This window comes from Durotheca rogersii (genome assembly GCF_024521655.1).
Source record: "Durotheca rogersii strain YMJ 92031201 chromosome Unknown GGS23scaffold_11, whole genome shotgun sequence".
Classification (NCBI taxonomy): Eukaryota; Fungi; Ascomycota; class Sordariomycetes; order Xylariales; family Xylariaceae; genus Durotheca; species Durotheca rogersii.
Genome location: NW_026251242.1, coordinates 1,120,660 through 1,136,349, shown reverse-complemented (window position 1 = coordinate 1,136,349; position 15,690 = coordinate 1,120,660). Strand labels below are relative to the sequence as shown.

The 15,690-nt window shown below is 53.5% G+C and overlaps 6 protein-coding genes across 6 annotated transcripts; 3 read left to right on the top strand and 3 right to left on the bottom strand.

Moving 5' to 3' along the window:
- Window positions 1-504: 504 nt before the first annotated feature.
- On the bottom strand, window positions 505-1,720 carry GGS23DRAFT_77455 (histone-fold-containing protein). The gene is made up of 2 exons (XM_051521271.1): window positions 981-1,720; window positions 505-916 (listed from the first exon to the last, which is right to left on the bottom strand). The coding sequence occupies exons 1-2, from the start codon at window positions 1,614-1,616 to the stop codon at window positions 554-556; spliced, it is 999 nt and encodes a 332-aa protein (XP_051371685.1). The 5' UTR covers window positions 1,617-1,720; the 3' UTR covers window positions 505-553.
- Window positions 1,721-2,395: 675 nt separating this feature from the next.
- On the top strand, window positions 2,396-3,693 carry GGS23DRAFT_77413 (GTP cyclohydrolase I). Its single transcript, XM_051521270.1, has 3 exons — window positions 2,396-2,871; window positions 2,931-3,235; window positions 3,289-3,693. The coding sequence occupies exons 1-3, from the start codon at window positions 2,499-2,501 to the stop codon at window positions 3,595-3,597; spliced, it is 987 nt and encodes a 328-aa protein (XP_051371684.1). The 5' UTR covers window positions 2,396-2,498; the 3' UTR covers window positions 3,598-3,693.
- A 1,714-nt stretch (window positions 3,694-5,407) lies between these two features.
- On the bottom strand, window positions 5,408-7,552 carry GGS23DRAFT_570378 (cytochrome P450). The gene is made up of 3 exons (XM_051516510.1): window positions 6,995-7,552; window positions 6,038-6,914; window positions 5,408-5,963 (listed from the first exon to the last, which is right to left on the bottom strand). The coding sequence occupies exons 1-3, from the start codon at window positions 7,355-7,357 to the stop codon at window positions 5,650-5,652; spliced, it is 1,554 nt and encodes a 517-aa protein (XP_051371683.1). The 5' UTR covers window positions 7,358-7,552; the 3' UTR covers window positions 5,408-5,649.
- Window positions 7,553-10,432: 2,880 nt separating this feature from the next.
- On the top strand, window positions 10,433-11,761 carry GGS23DRAFT_597272 (Metallo-dependent phosphatase; the record flags this gene model as incomplete). Its single annotated transcript, XM_051518598.1, has 2 exons — window positions 10,433-10,601; window positions 10,668-11,761. 2 exons carry the CDS (start codon window positions 10,433-10,435, stop codon window positions 11,759-11,761), a joined length of 1,263 nt encoding a protein of 420 aa, XP_051371682.1.
- Window positions 11,762-12,323: 562 nt separating this feature from the next.
- GGS23DRAFT_77353 (3-oxoacyl-reductase) lies at window positions 12,324-13,618 on the top strand. The gene has a single exon (XM_051521269.1). The coding sequence runs from the start codon at window positions 12,514-12,516 to the stop codon at window positions 13,303-13,305; it is 792 nt and encodes a 263-aa protein (XP_051371681.1). The 5' UTR covers window positions 12,324-12,513; the 3' UTR covers window positions 13,306-13,618.
- Window positions 13,619-13,931: 313 nt separating this feature from the next.
- On the bottom strand, window positions 13,932-14,845 carry GGS23DRAFT_597270 (uncharacterized protein; the record flags this gene model as incomplete). Its single annotated transcript, XM_051518597.1, has 3 exons — window positions 13,932-14,032; window positions 14,085-14,253; window positions 14,297-14,845. The coding sequence occupies 3 exons, from the start codon at window positions 14,843-14,845 to the stop codon at window positions 13,932-13,934; spliced, it is 819 nt and encodes a 272-aa protein (XP_051371680.1).
- Window positions 14,846-15,690: the final 845 nt, after the last annotated feature.

Sequence of the window (15,690 nt, the reverse complement as noted above, 5' to 3'; positions counted from 1 at the left end):
CCTGGTAGTGCTGTAGGAACGACAAATTTTCGGAGCATATCTCCGAATTCGTGCGTGTCGCCTGCGCTCCCGACGTAGTGTGTGCTAACGCGGATGTCCCCGGATCCTCGTGGACGGTATTCCACGTGGCCCTAACAGCTAGATCCACCTCGCCGGGTTAGCGATATACCAAGTGAGCGATATAGCTACTCCTCAGATGTGCCCACACCCCCATCATGCCTTATCATCCAATTTGTAAGGCAAGTTGTGTATAGACTATCCCATCGACCGCAGATTCGGCCGATTCGATCATATTCGACCATGTTCGCAAATCAGCCCCGGCTCGATGCCAAACCGCAACGAACTCCTGCGTCGCGATCGACCCAGGAGTTTTGCAATAAAGCGCGTACCCATTCAACGTATGCGATAAAGTCTGAAACAGACCGGTCCTCTCCCGTAAGGGCGATCCCGCCTTAACCCATACGGGATGTGCAATCATCGTTCCCTACCGCAGCTAGCAAGGGGCCTAGGTACGTAATTCCACCCGATGCCGCTGGTTCCAGCAGTGCCGCGTTCAGGTAAAGATCCGTCGTCCTCCAGATCTCACTGCAAACCGTTCAGCTCCGTTCAGAGTCTGCTGGTTCCAGACCATCAAGCTCCCCAACGCACCGCCGTTCTCGGCAGAGGCTCGGCGACGCCTGTACGCCTCACGAAGATGTTCGGGCCGAAGGGGAGCCTGCCGGCGATACTTCGACATCTCGTTCATCGGTTTGAGTTCGTCGTCGGATAAGTCGGTCTGCTTCTCGCCCAACTGTATCCATTCCCGCTGAACGTCGCGGGCAGCCTCGACAAGGTCCCCGAGATACATCTTGCAGACAACTTGCATCATCTGATGGACATTTGTCGGACATGATTGTGAGGTTACGCTGTTGATATGCTGCAGATTTAGGGTTAGTTATGTCGCGCAGGGAGGCGCGCAGATGAGGCTCTAGGCGACTTACTCTTTTTACGTCGGCATTTTTTAGTGTTTGGCGATGCCAAACTTCGTATCGATGAAACTGCTCCGGGTCCATACGTGTCTTGACCAGCGCATTAAGTTCCCTCTCTTCCTCGATCTGTTCTTGTGTCCGAGCAGCAGACATACTAGCCATGTTCTCGGGTATCTCGAACTCGCCTTCTTTGCCAGCATCCTGATCCGCGTCCTTACCGGTGTTGTTGCCGCTGGCGTTGCTAGCCACGGTCGGCGCTCGACCGCCAACAACGCTCGGCGTGCCATCTCGCATGGCTTCGGCAGCAGCATGCTCCGCCTTCGATTTCCTGCCTCGTTTCTTCTTCGCAGGAGCGCCGCTCACCTGACTTCCACTAACTAGACTCATGGTGTCGACACTGGGCGAACGTCGATACGACGGGGAGAAGGCCTGATTACGCGACTCGTCTGGCGGGAACGAAGTTTGTCGAAGAGGATGTGCCGAGCCAGCAGAGGTGACTGACATAGTAGATGCCTTGCGTCGCTTCATCGAGGGTGGATGTGGTGCAAGATCGGCAGTTGCCGAGCCACGCTTTTTCGTCGGCAACTGCGCGCTCGGGGGGTACGGCGGAGAGCCGGCGGGCGAGTACGCGTGCGGAGGTGACGCCATGTTTCTCAAGGTTGGTCTTGGTCTTACGTGGCGTGAAGCGGTCGAGGTCTACGAAGGCCAGTCGCGATGGCCGCGGACTGGGCAGTCGAGGAGAGAGGCCTGTCGAATACGGCCGCGTGTCGAATATCGCCGCGTTCTGATAGATGGTCAGAGAAGCAGAAGTCGCGATTGCAGGTTCCCGTGCGACCCGGTATCGACGCGGCAAATATTAGGCAAAAATGTAGGGTAGACGGTGTCGGGAATGATAGGAATCGAGGTTGTAATAACGGAAGAGCTTCGAGGCTGCGACGAACGAATTGGAGAAATTAGATGTCCAATTGATCTGACAAGACTGAGCTGCGGTGCCAGCCATTATCAGCCACATGCACTAGCCACATTTCCCAAAGCCTATCCGTATGATGTACCCAAGTACATATGTACACTAGTACCTAGGTACCTAGGTACCTATACATGGCCCAGCCGGCGGGAGAGTACAAAGGTACATGTGGTGAATTTGCCCCGCGGACTTTTAGAAGATCCTATCGGCGCGATAGGGATCAATCCGTCAATGTTAGACCTTCACTCCATCCGATATATGCATAGCGAGATACTTACTCACTTGGACCTCCCGAACTCGGGTGAGGAAATCCGAGTAAGCATGAGCTACTTCAACAATTCTACATAAGCACCTCAACATCAGCGCCTATTCCCTTCACTACACTGCAATTGCTCGAGATTCCACGTTGACACCGCTTTTTCTCGCGCGGGTTGTTCCAGTTCCACCCGGCCTAGTCTCCCCTCCGGCCCTTCACACGCCCATACACAACGGTGTCCGACACTCAAATGCGCCACTTTCTATCCCTTGCCTACACTGATTGATGAGTCGGCCAGATACAACAAAGAATGTCCCAGCTCACCAGCCCCAGCCGCGAGGATCGGGGATCGGCCGAGGTCGACCTTTCGAGCAGTTCCGTTGCGGGCACCTCGGACGTCGAGACCTCTATTAACGAGGGGCCGACGCAGGCGCAGAACGGGAGCCGAGACGAGAAGAAGGCAAAGAAGAAGAAGAAGAGATCGAGGACGAAGGCCGATGGAGTGCCAAAGGTCAACGGATACTCGGCTTCGCCGAAGAGGAGAGACAGCCTTAGCAAGGCCGCCAGAGATCCTCGCGATGAGGCACCGCATAAGAAGAAGAGAAAACCCAAACCCGAAAGTACGGAAACAGAAACGCGATCTCCCAGCCCGGTGATTGATTTCGATGGGCTGAGCAGGCCAAGTAGGCAAAATCCACCCCTCGTTCCGATACTCATGCGCAGTAACTCACACACAATTCAGGCCGCGGAACTCGAGAGCGACTCGATGAGAGTCCGGAACAGGCTGCTGAACGGCTCAAGAAATTGCAGGGAGCCGTTCGGACGATCCTCGAGTGCGTTGGCGAGGATCCCGATAGAGAAGGCGTTCTGGCCACCCCGAGGCGATATGCGGACGCGATGCTGTACTTCACCAAGGGATACCAGCAAAACGTCCGAGACATTGTGAACAACGCCATCTTTCACGAGAACCACAATGAGTTGGTTATCGTCAAGGATATTGAAATATTCAGTCTTTGCGAACATCACCTTGTTCCGTTCTTTGGCAAGGTCAGTTGCGCCTTCGGTCTGCCATCGGGTGTCTTGTTCTCACATTACAGCAGATGCATATCGGTTATATCCCAAACAATAATGTCATTGGTATATCCAAACTCCCACGGATCGCCGAAATGTTTAGCCGTCGGCTGCAAGTCCAGGAGCGATTAACGAGAGAAGTTGCCAACGCCATCATGGAGGTGCTGAAGCCTCAAGGAGTCGCCGTCGTTATGGAGTCAAGCCACCTCTGCATGGTGATGAGAGGCATCCAAAAGACAACCACTAGCACGATCACCAGTTGCGTGCTTGGTTGCTTCGACAGAAAGGAGAAGACCAGAAATGAATTCCTGAGTCTCATTGGGCTGAACAGGTCGTAAAAGACGATTCGGGGCGGGCGGTGCATGACAACGCGGCGGCAATACTAAATGTTACCTTATAAGTGGCATATACGGCGTTTCGGGCCTAGAGCGTGGGATCTCAACATCAAATTCGTCGCTGAGGACGAACGGGGGAATGCATCTGACCTTCGCGTCACGGGAGGTTCAACGCCTCGAAGAAGAGGCCTCACATGGCGTTGGGAAATTTGCTTTTCAACATCCATCCATGTTTCATCAACGGCATGTTCTGTCTATCTTTTCACTTCTTACTAGCATATAACCTAGATGCCGGCTACCTGTTAGTCATCGCGCGGCAACGATGCCCACATGTACAACTTGAATATAAGCACAGCCAAGCGCGCGACTGCGTACTTGAGATGTACAGCCAACTAAGATCCTGTCAGGAACTCAGCATCACGATGCAGTCAACCAGTAATGTGTCGAATGGAGACCTTGGGGGCTGCTTATTAAAAGTTAACGGCCTAGGCGCCATTAGCAGTACGCCATATGTAATATGGTCAAAGGCCCCCGTTTGAGCCAGGGGCCAGTTAGTCCGGAGATACGTCGATGTCAGATTCAAATGGGACTCCATTTGAACCTGTAATACCTAACTCTTATTGCCCAAGGCACCCCTAGTCAATGGTCGCAGCTCGACGACCTCGACGCACGTCATAGGAGGACATGGGAGGACATGGGATGTGATGGAAGGAAAAGTGCCTCGTAAGGAGATGGGATGGACATAAGAGACAACCCATCACCTGATAGCTTCTTAGCCCAGCCGATTTTCCCGAGAACCAAACTTACAGCGGGGGTGAGAAAATCAACACACACCCATATGTCCGACAGCAAACAGCCTCAAGAAACTTCAGCGTTAAAGGGTGTCCCTCCAGCGGTCTCATTTCGGTAACTTAAGGCTTGCCTGTCGCTTCCGGCCACGCGGCGCCACACGGATTGGATTTTAAGTCGGTATGGAAAGGCGAAGGGCTTGGAGGGGATAGAGTGGGCTATCTTTCCCACTCATCAACTCTACTGACCATTATATATGTAGAATACCTCTCCCTAGTTACTCGTTAGTTGGGACCGTAGTAGATTACGCTGGCACTTCTCGTCCCCACATGGATAAGCGACTCCCCCCCAGCCAGCGACAAGGCCTCTGCCCTTCCGATAGGAACAGCCGTACGTCTGTGCTATGCAGAACGAGTAGTGCTACGTGGTAAGTCAGGGTGTGTGTATGCTGACTGATCGTACGTGAGCTCAATCACGAAAGTCGCTGTTGCCGGGGTAAGAAAAGGTTATCGCGACACTCTTATCAAAGTTCTGGAAGGATAGGACGCCATGGTATCGACAGCGAATTTCGAAGGCATGGAGCATCAGACTCCCCCTCTCTAGACTGCCGCCAAGGCTGGTGTGAAACGATTCCTTCCTAGAGATGACGCTCGCTCGAACATGGTATAATTGTCGACCTTCGGAATAGGAGTTTCCGACTCTGAGACGGCGGCAACCGACCTTTCAGCACATCGACCTACGATACCGTAACCAAGGCCATCTCAGTGATTCTGAAACATCCAGAGGATGCGAAATCCCGGGAAGTATTCGCGCGGAGCGTGCCGCTGATCTTGAAAGAACTCCAGGAGAAGTCTAAGAAGGCCGTCGGACATCCGCGGATGGGTGGGCAGCCCAGGCCCTGGCCGTTGCTGATTTTGTGAAGGCGGCCTCCCAGATTCTTGTAGTTAAGTCGGCGCCTCGATTTCACTGATATATGTCTATTCGCAATAGATTTATCGTTTTTAGATGGAAGTTCGATCACATATCTTCAGATTTCAAGGATTGTATTCCACTAAACCAACTGCTTGAGAATAATGAGGGTGAGTACAGTGACCATTGGCAGAGCCACGTAACTAAACAATTTCAATCTGACATATGATGATCCTCATAGACGTTGTCTCTCGAAAACTATACTCTTCACCCCGTAACTGCAGATACAATCTGAATACCCTCCATGCTATTATATCTATCGGCAGGCATGCCCACCTGCGTCTTGGTAAAACCCTTTCAGTTAGAGGCCGCCAGAGCTGTCCGCAGTGAACCTTCATCCCTCGGAATGAAAAATACACGGTACGGCTTTGGAAAGATGACCAGGTCCCTGGGATGGGAGATATCTGTTCTGGGGTCGCAGTCTATTTTCCCAGGCGCCTCTAAGCGGAAACTGCTCAACAGCCTCATGAGAATGATATAGAGCTGCCGGGTGGCCAAAATATGGGCCGGGCACATTCGATAACCCAGACCAAAGGTTAGCAGGAGAGCTTCCGGCTTTTCCTGCCATCTCTCTGGACGGAATACGTCAGGATCGGACCATTGCTCGGGGTCTGTACTCGGAGGTTTCGTCAGTCTGTAGTTCGGCTCGGGGGGAGGGAATACAATAATGGGCACGTCATCTTACCGCGGTTGCAGGCCCACGCATTCAAGTAGAGCGTGGTGCCGGCTGGGATCCGGATGCCATTGTATTCGAAATCCTTCATAGACCTCCGGGGCAATGCTAGCGGGAGAACGGAATAGTACCGAAGGGCCTCTTTCGCTATCCCAAGGATGTAGGAGCAGTTCTGGTCGTCGGTAGCGTCACACCACATTCCCTTGGATCCCTGGAACTTCTTTATCTCATCGTACGCCTTGTCTTGGATTTCTGGATGCTGCGCAAGGAGAGCCATAGACCACTGTACCGTGGTTGAAATCGTCTCGAACCCGCCAGACAGCATGGACACGCTGATGGCCTGGAGCTCTGTCTCATTCAGCTCCACCTCTTTGTATTTGATGACGCTTGCTTGGATGCAAGGCTTGTTAGTCCCAGCTGACACCTCCCTCTCGAGGTCCGCATCCAACTTGGCGAGATACACATCCCGACGAGCACGCAACTCCCGCGCCTCGATCGACTTTGGGTTGAAAGGGTTGAACCGCAGGAACGGGATGTGGTCTTGGGTATTTCCGACAGTGGACCGAGTCTTGTTGAGTCCCACTTCGACCTTGACAATCTCCTTGAGTAGGTCATCTTCTAGGGATGGTATTCGGACGCCCCAGTTGATAGTCATCACCAGCGACAGGCTCAGGCGTTGGGCCATGAGCATCGGGTCAATAGCCACTGTCCCGGATTGGCCGTAGTCGAGGAGATTTTGGACGAAGGTTTTCGTTTCGAGATCCAGGTACGGGATGTAATTCTGAATGGAAGGGCGGTTCATGGCCACCGCCACACCCTTCTTCTTTCTCCTCAGCGAGTCGTCATAAGGCGAACTTCCGATGGTGAAGCCAGCAGTGGTAGAAGCAATCTATCGATATATCAGCGCACCGCCCACGAAAACCTGTCAGTCTTTTAGTCCGAAGGGGGTTGGCTTTTAAGGCTATCCACCTTATGGTATGTGTAAAGTTCGGGCCGGGAACTCATGGCGTGCGAATTGGTTATTAGGAATGTCTTCGCGGCAGCAGCACTATTGACGATGACCACGCGGGTATTCCCGAGCTGAACTTGGTATACGTCGCCATATATCTTGGCCCACTCTCGGTATTTCACCGGCGCGTTAGACCATAGATCCGGCAGGTTCCCAATAACCGGCCATCCCTTTGGCCCTGCCAGGCCGGGAATCCGTGAGCGACTGCGAATGACCTCATTGACAACGATGTACAGCGCAAAGATGGCAATACTGCCGATCACCACCGATTGTAATGGGCTTTGGATAAGTGCCCGCCGAAAGGCCAGGACTGTCGACTCCATAGTTTCGTGTATTCGGTGCTCAGCTCTAGCGCTGTATAGCTATCAGATGAGAAGGGTGTCGTAGGATGGGCCACACCTCAGCACAAATGGACGGGTCCCTAACGAAGTATTTGCACGGTATATATACGTGCACGGAATCGCTGAGATCTCCGCTTGCAGATACCGAAAGGGACACCCCTCACGTGTCATGGCACAGGGGCAGTAAGTAATGCCCTGTTGGTTGCATCGCCACATAGTTACTACAGGATGCAGCGCAACGAAACCTACATACTGACATGCATACAGAAATGCGACAGATGTAAGCATTTCCGCGAGGTAAGTCCCCAGCGGCTTACGGCATTACCTATCGGACCCCTTTTGTCCCTGGGGACGTGGAAGGGAAACGATTCCATAACACATCAACTACTTATTATAGGCATTATATTCTTTAACTACTCCACATACCCCATGGCAGCCTCGAATTCGCACCGCAACAAACACACTAATGGTTCCGTCTATAAGAACTTGGGGATGGAGCCCCTCCCAGTTCGTCGGCGTCATTTGTGTCCCCCAAGTACGATTAAGACTACGACCTATGACATAGTATGTGTATCCGCGTCCTAGCAACTTGCGTGCTCTGAAGAAAAAGATCAAACATATCCCTTGTAGACTGGGCCGGCCGCTCAACATTCTTCAGCTCCCACTCACCCCAATCATATAGACACTTAATATTAAGCGCGTCATATTTGACCTAATATCGATGGCCGAGAACGTTAACAGACTGCTACGATCTGATGTCTAATGACTGCCACCTACGCACTCCCTCTTGAGATTGTCAATATCTCATGCTTTTTACCTGCAAGGAACATTAACTCGGCAAGAGTCTGCTCCTAAATCAGCACGACCGATTGTTATCTCCGCTGCCTTGTTAAGCCTGTAATCGCTCGGATATAACAAATGCCACATTGTGCAACTACCGCTTCTGGGCAGTCGAGCAACGGCCTACGCATTCGCTTACCTTTCAACACAATCTGGACCGACGTAGACCATGATGATACGAGCATCTGCAGGGTTAAGCTGCGGAGAACGGACTAAATTCACACTGCATCCTGGCCTGATTTTAATCATAGCCGTGTCCATAGCCGTAAGCCATGGTGACCTGCAGGTGTCAGATCCCGGGGCCGGGCTGAGATCCCATAATTACTCACCACGCTACCATTGCTGGGCTGCCGGAATAAGTTGCGCCTCTCGGGGATCGAGGTTTCGTAAGTCGGTGGAGCGGGTCCATTCCGCCCGCGCATGCATCCGCCTCGTCATTCTCACGACGGCCTATGGTTTGCGGATACTGGCTCTCTCGAATTGGCTCTATTCAGGCGGGAGTTTCTCGGTATTACTACACCAAAACCACTGGAATTCTAAGGGAAGCTAACCGCGACGAAACTCAACACAATACAGAAGTTAAGGAGATGACAGGGAGTAAGATGCACCCCATCATTTGCAGTTCGATTTTCTGTTGAGCATGGCGAGGTGCTGAGAGTGTCATGGAAAAAAGGGGGGGGATTTAGCGAATATTACATTGCTTTGGGAGAATTTCCTAAAGCTCCAGCCACCGCTGTTCCGGTCTCAGGTTTCTTGACGCATCATATAACATCTCTTTCGGGATTTGACACTTAGGTTAAGGGGCACGGTGTAGTTCATATCTGATTGCTCTTAGCCTCCTCTCTGTAATAGCTCTGATTGTGGCCCGGCGTGCAAGGAAGGCTGGCCCGTCGTTGTAGCATACAAGTGGTCCCAGAAGAAATTAAGGATTACATTTATAACTGCACGTCAAATACTGCTATTCATAAGCAATTGAAGCTGTCTCTGATGCGTATCGTGCCTAGCCTATCCTGTGTATGTTTGTAAATAGGTTTGCTTTAGCTCATCGGCTATGAACCGGAAGGGGGGATATTCTAACCAAATCACGACTACGTACACAGATGGCACCGCATTTCTTATGACAGTTGACACTTAGCACTGCGTCTTTGATACAAACTATTGGCTTAAAACTAAAAGCAACAAGATGACATCTTTCTTCACTATATTGCCGTGAAAGAATCCTAACTTGTTTGACTCCGAACAGAGCACCATTGGATCGGCCAGCAAACTCCCTGCCAGTCCAGTAGTCAACACCCACGTGCAGAGCCTCACCGTGTTGTCATTTCTAGGTTTTTTTTCCTCTTCTTGGTTTTCCCCTCCAGTCGCCAGTTAATCTTTGACAAATCTATAAAAATTCTTCTCGGGACCAGATGAGTTCCATGGGATGCAGTTGAGATATTAGATAGCCATCTCTAGAGTTGTAGCAGCCTTTAACCTCTAACGCCGCTTTCTTAAACTATAAGTATAGACTCTCTATATACAGGTCTAGGCTAGAACCCTGGTTTGGGCACTAGGGCAAAATACTTAATTAGCACGTTCAGTTGTCCCATGCCTACCCACACCCCCGTCTACTCAGAAAATATACAATATTCTACAATGCTCTTCGATCGCAAGCCTAAGATGGACCATTACTTAGGGCACGTTTCGGTTGGAAAATTTCAACAATCCCACTACTCTAATTTCTCTCGACGAGCGAGGCACAAAAGACCCTGGGAGAAGCTTCGGGACAAGGAGACCATCTCCTTGTCTTCGTTGCCCTATTAGGCATGTCGTCGTATCGCTCCCACTCCCATGTAGCAAGCGACATCGAGATGTCTAGGGTCGATGAGCCAATGAGAACTATCAGCGACGACACACTGCGGGGAAAGCCACCCGACTCGTTAAGACATTCTCGTCAAGAAGTGAGACCGATGCGCAGACAGGACCCTATGTCTACCAGGGAAACCCGACCTGCTCTCGCAAACTTCACCAAACAACGCCCACAGTCGTGATAGGGCGTGGTCGCGTATTGCAACGTTATCTCGCCGGCTGGTCAGTCGGTATTATCTGCTTCATGGAGCAAGCGCAAGCACATATAGCCCACATCCCGGTGACGAGTGCATTTTCATCGTACTCATCTGGCAGCCTTGGGTGAGTTCTCCGAGTGTCACACCTGGTCGTTGTCGCTTTTGGCCCATCATGTTTTCCACCGCTACGTTCCTTTGGTTGACATTTGCCGTGTGGGCCCCCGAGGCGAAGCCGCTCGCTAAGAGGTACTACAACAGCACGGAGTCATCCAGTCCCCTGGCCTTCAGGAGCGACGGCACATTCCAGATATCCGTCTTCGAGGACTTGCACTTTGGAGAAAGTAGCTATCACCCCGCCATCCCGTCCGTCGCGGCCTAGACGTGATCGCTGACTTCGCCTGCGCTAGATGCCTGGGACACCTGGGGACCCCAGCAGGATATCAATTCGGTCAAGGTCCTCAACAAGGTTCTCGATGCCGAATCGCCCGGGCTCGTCGTGCTCAACGGCGACCTGATCACCGGGGAGAACACCTACTTGGAAAACAGCACGACGTACATCGACCAGATCATTGGCCCGATCGTAGACCGTGGCCTGACGTGGGCTTCGACCTACGGCAATCACGACTACGATTTCAACATATCCGGCATTACCATCCTGGCCCGCGAGAAACGGTGGCCGAACAGCCGCACGACCCAGATGGTATTCAACCCCGAGGCTGGCGTCTCGAACTACTACCTCCCCGTTTACGACGGCAATTGCACGGCGGAGAGCTGTGCACCTGAGCTGCTGCTCTGGTTCTTCGACAGCCGAGGCGGGTTTCTGTACCAGCAGAGGAAGGGATCCGGGGACAGGGTCGGCCAGCCGAACTGGATCGATATCAGCGTCGTGAACTGGTTCCGTCAAAAGAACGCCGAGTTCGCGAGCACGTTCGGTCGAGTGATCCCTTCGCTAGCCTTCTGCCACATCCCGACCTTCGCATCGAGGGTCCTGCAGGCCGGGGGCGTCGACCCCAACACCGAGCCCGGGATTAACGACGACTACCCAGTGGCTCCCCAGGCCGAGGGCTGGTGTCCTGACGGCGTGAACGACGGCTCTTGCTCCTATGGAGGACAAGACATCCCCTTCATGCAGGCCATCTCGGAGGTCCCCGGCGTCATGGCGCTCTTCTCCGGCCACGACCACGGCGACACCTGGTGCTACAAATGGGATAAGCAGCTCCCGAACATGACCATCGCACCTCGCCACGACGTCAACCTGTGCTTCGGTCAGCACTCGGGCTACGGCGGCTACGGCAACTGGGAGCGAGGGGCGCGCCAGATCCTCGTATTCAAGTCCAAGTTGAAGAATCTAGAGGTCGACACTTGGATTCGACTCGAGGGCGGGAGCATCGTCGGAAGCGTCTCGCTGAACGGCACATACGGCATCGATCGTTACCCCGCGACGAACAACACGAAGACGTACTGCCCCACCTGTGATTACAACGTAGTTACACCGATGTAGAGTGACGGGGGGAACAAAGGAGGGTACGAAAAGGAATCATGTAGATAAACTTGACGAGTCACACGATGGGAACACGACGGGCGTGTCCACGCTGGACTTCGACGATGCCGGCGTCCTATCGTCGCTGATTATCATGAGTGCTGGGACCCCGGCACGATTTTAAATGCAATGAAACCTACCTACCTTTCACACACCCTAAGCTCACGGGTGACAGGTTGTAACAGTCTATCAGGAACCAGCCCAACCTTCTCCTGGCTTGCGAAATCACAACTCGCACGACATGAGACACTACGTTCCTTTCTGAGCTGGATTCGATGCTGTTGGCGTCGCCCAGGCAGTACAACATCTCGTCCCGGACCCCAACATGCATAGATTGCCTAATGTGGGAGCGATTACTGCCCACTCGTGTGAGCAGAAGGCCTAAGATCGGAGTCGTCGGGCGGAGATCGTCAACTTAACTCCTCACGTTGCCTTCTCTCCCGCTCCCTCCCCGGCTCCAACGCACATAGGATCACTAAATTAGAGACTTGGGTGACTCCGCCCTCGTCAGGCTCCGGGGTTCCCCTCTCCCCTCTCTCCTATCGATGTCTCGCACATCGTCACAGGTACCCCGCAGTCTCCCGCCGACTCCGGCCATTCTCTCTCGCTCGCTCCCATCCTCGCCCTCCCTCTTCCTCTTCCCTTTGTAGTCGGCCCGGCTGCTTTAGCGCCTCGATCGCACATCCACACACTCTCTCGTATTCCTTCCCGTCATGGAAAATCACGCAATCTACCCGAGCCTGCGGGGCAAGAGCGTGCTGATCACCGGCGGCGCCGAGGGCATCGGGGCGGCCGCGGTCGAGCTGTTCTGCCGGCAGGGGTCGCACGTCGTGTTCCTCGACTACGCGGAGACGTCGGCGGCCCAGCTGGTGGAAAAGGTGGACGGGATCGCGGGGGCGACGAAGCCGGTCTTCATGCACTGCGACGTGACGGACCTAGGGCGGCTGCGGGCGTGCGCGGAGCGGGTGCTGGCGGAGCACGGCGGCGCGGTCGACGTGCTGGTCAACAACGCGGGGCGGGCGGGGGCGGCGACGCGCGTGCCGACGGCGGAGGTGACGCCCGAGTCGTTCGACGCCGACGTGGCGGCCAACCTGCGGCACCAGTTCTTCCTGACGCAGGCGGTGGCGCCGGCGATGGCGGCGCGCGGCCGCGGCAGCATCGTCAACCTCGGCTCCATCACCTGGCGCATCCCCGCCACCGGCCTGCCCGTCTACACGCTCTGCAAGGCCGCCGTCCAGGGCATGACGCGCACCCACAGCAAGGAGTTCGGCCCCCGCGGCGTCCGCGTCAACAGCGTCGTCCCCGGCGCCATCGCCACCCGCCGCCAGATCGACCAGGTCCTCACCCCCGCCTACCGCGCCGAGGTCATGGCCGCCCAGAGCCTCAAGCGCGACCTCATGCCCGAAGAGGTCGCCAGCCTCATCCTCTTCCTCGCCGCCGACGACTCGAGCGCCATCACTGGCAGCAGCTACGTGATCGACGGAGGGTGGGTCAGCGACGTTTAAAAAGAAGAGGAGGGAGGGGAGACGCGGCAAGGCGACAGTTTCGGATCGGAATTTTCTGACCGAAGTGGTGTTTCGGGAGAGACAGTTTGCGGCTATCGGCATTTTTCGCGTCCGCTCTTGTGCTGTCTCGGAGATACCGGGTCACGGATGTCTCAGGATAATATAAGGGTGACCCCCCTCGTCGCCTGTTTCGTGATGCACAATCCTCACATCACTGAGGCTGTGTTTATCGGAGTTACCAAGCGACTGTGTCGGACTTGTTTGTGCGCGCAGCCTATCTCGCTACCAAGTTACCCCTAAATTTCCGCCAGGGGGCAACCCAACCTCGGAGACTATGCGCCGTGCAATGTAGAAACGAAACGCTCATTCACGAACGTCCGCAAGTGCAGGCTCTTGTCACGAGGCAGAAACATTATGAGATCACATACGGTGGCGGGGTCATAATATAGGGCACTCACTGGTAGAAATAAAAAGCAACTATCTCATAATATAGGTTCGCCAGCTCAAAGCAGTCCGAAAAATTCAACCCACAGGACGTTACTGTGGTGGCCCCGTGCAATTAAAGGATAGCAGACATATCTATTGACTTCCCAGAAATCACATATGAACACAGTCAGCCGTTGTAGCTACCTTTCTACCGCCATCACCATGGCGGCATTGCCCAGCGTCGCCCAGTGCTTCCCAAACACAGCTTCCTTCCCAAGCTTTCCTCGTAGCAGGCTGTTCTCTAGCGCGGTTAGTACGCCCCTCGGGCAAGATACCTGACGGCCACTCCGGACCACTCCTGACTGGATAGAAGGGAGCGTGGCAGACCTGGAGTCCCGTTTGCTGCATCGTAGGAGGGAATCCGTTTGACGAGATGTCGGTCCGCCGTTTAGGTGCTGCCGCAAGCAGGACAGGCGCATGTAAAGCCCCAATGTTGCAACTTCCTTCGTCTGTGATCTCGACCTAGAAGCTTGCCATTGACGTTTAGCAAAGGGGCATAACTCACGAAGATCTGCTCGCCGGGCTGAATGTCCCTTCTCGCCTTCATCTGAATGAAGTTATTCCCGGGCCCCGATCCCCTGCGATAGCCCCAAGAGGTATTGGGAACACAGCTGTGATTGCTCCGGCTGAAGTTAGGAAAGACAGCTGAAGATTTGAAGTCTGTCGCTGCTGTGTTCGTCCAGAATGTTGCGCAGGCTCTAACCAACTTGTCGACGACTTGGTGCCTGAGCCTGTAGTTAATATCTGTACTGCCGCCGGCAACGTTATTTCCATACCAGTTATTTATATCATCTCTGTGTCTTATGTTTATATCGATTTCCTTTACCGGGTCGCTGTGAAGACTGTCGTACTCCTTTTTGGCGTCCGGGCTCAAGGCGTGGTACGCCTTGCAAATGTCGTATACTCGGTATTGATATTCATCGGAGCCTGCAGTCGAGATTTCGATAATCGGGGAATCTTCAAGGAATACCGTCCCCTTGGGGATGAACTCAGCGGCAAACATACCAAGCCCCATACCCTCCACCGGGCGGACCCAGACCTTACTACCGTCCATGTTTGGCAAGGATACGTCCCCTTAAAAGGCGTCTGGTCGGTAATAGAGGGCATGCACAAACTCAAGGTGGGATTTAATAATCTTGCCTTGCCTGAGCGTGATGGATAAGCCACCCTCGATACATGGTTTGGGGTCGGGGAAGCTGTCTTTATAAAAGCCTAACAAGAGACAAAAGAGTTCACAATATCGGCACAAGAATAAGGGCAAACAAGCTCTTTTTGCGAGCTGATCGCTGAGGCAAGAAGGCCATTGTTTTCCTTAACCTATGCCTTTCTTTGGCCTTTCTACTATCGGTATTCTTTCACGCTTACGAGTACACTGTCTCGACGCTACATACACAATAATATCTTGTATTTGGAATACGTTCGATACTAATTACGTGTGGGAGTTACCACTTTGGTGACTTCCTTGAAAATCTATGTTACGGTGAGGTAAGGCTCGACTACCAAGACCATCCCGGCGCGCCTGGAGGGTTCTTTCAGAGCGTCCCGATAGAATAGTCAGCGTGGGTCACAAAGAGGCTGATTGCCGGAAGAGTTTGAGGGGTGCCGAACTCATTGTCAGTGGTGATCATTCTCGTTTAGGACGTCGCTTTCCTCCGCTTAGGTGTGACTAACCGGCGCCAACAAAATGAAATTCCGGTTCGAGGGTTGCAGATCTCTCGTCCGGAGCAGTCAGAGACTGAGGATTGCCAGGCCGTTGCTGATGGGCTGACGATAAACGATAGGAGGGCCTTTCCAAGAGCGCTGCCGCCTTATGAGTGTTAGTATCTGGTAAAAGGCTTGTCGGATCTTGACGCAACACCGTCGCTCAAACCCGGTATGATGCAAGTCAGAGCTTTGGCC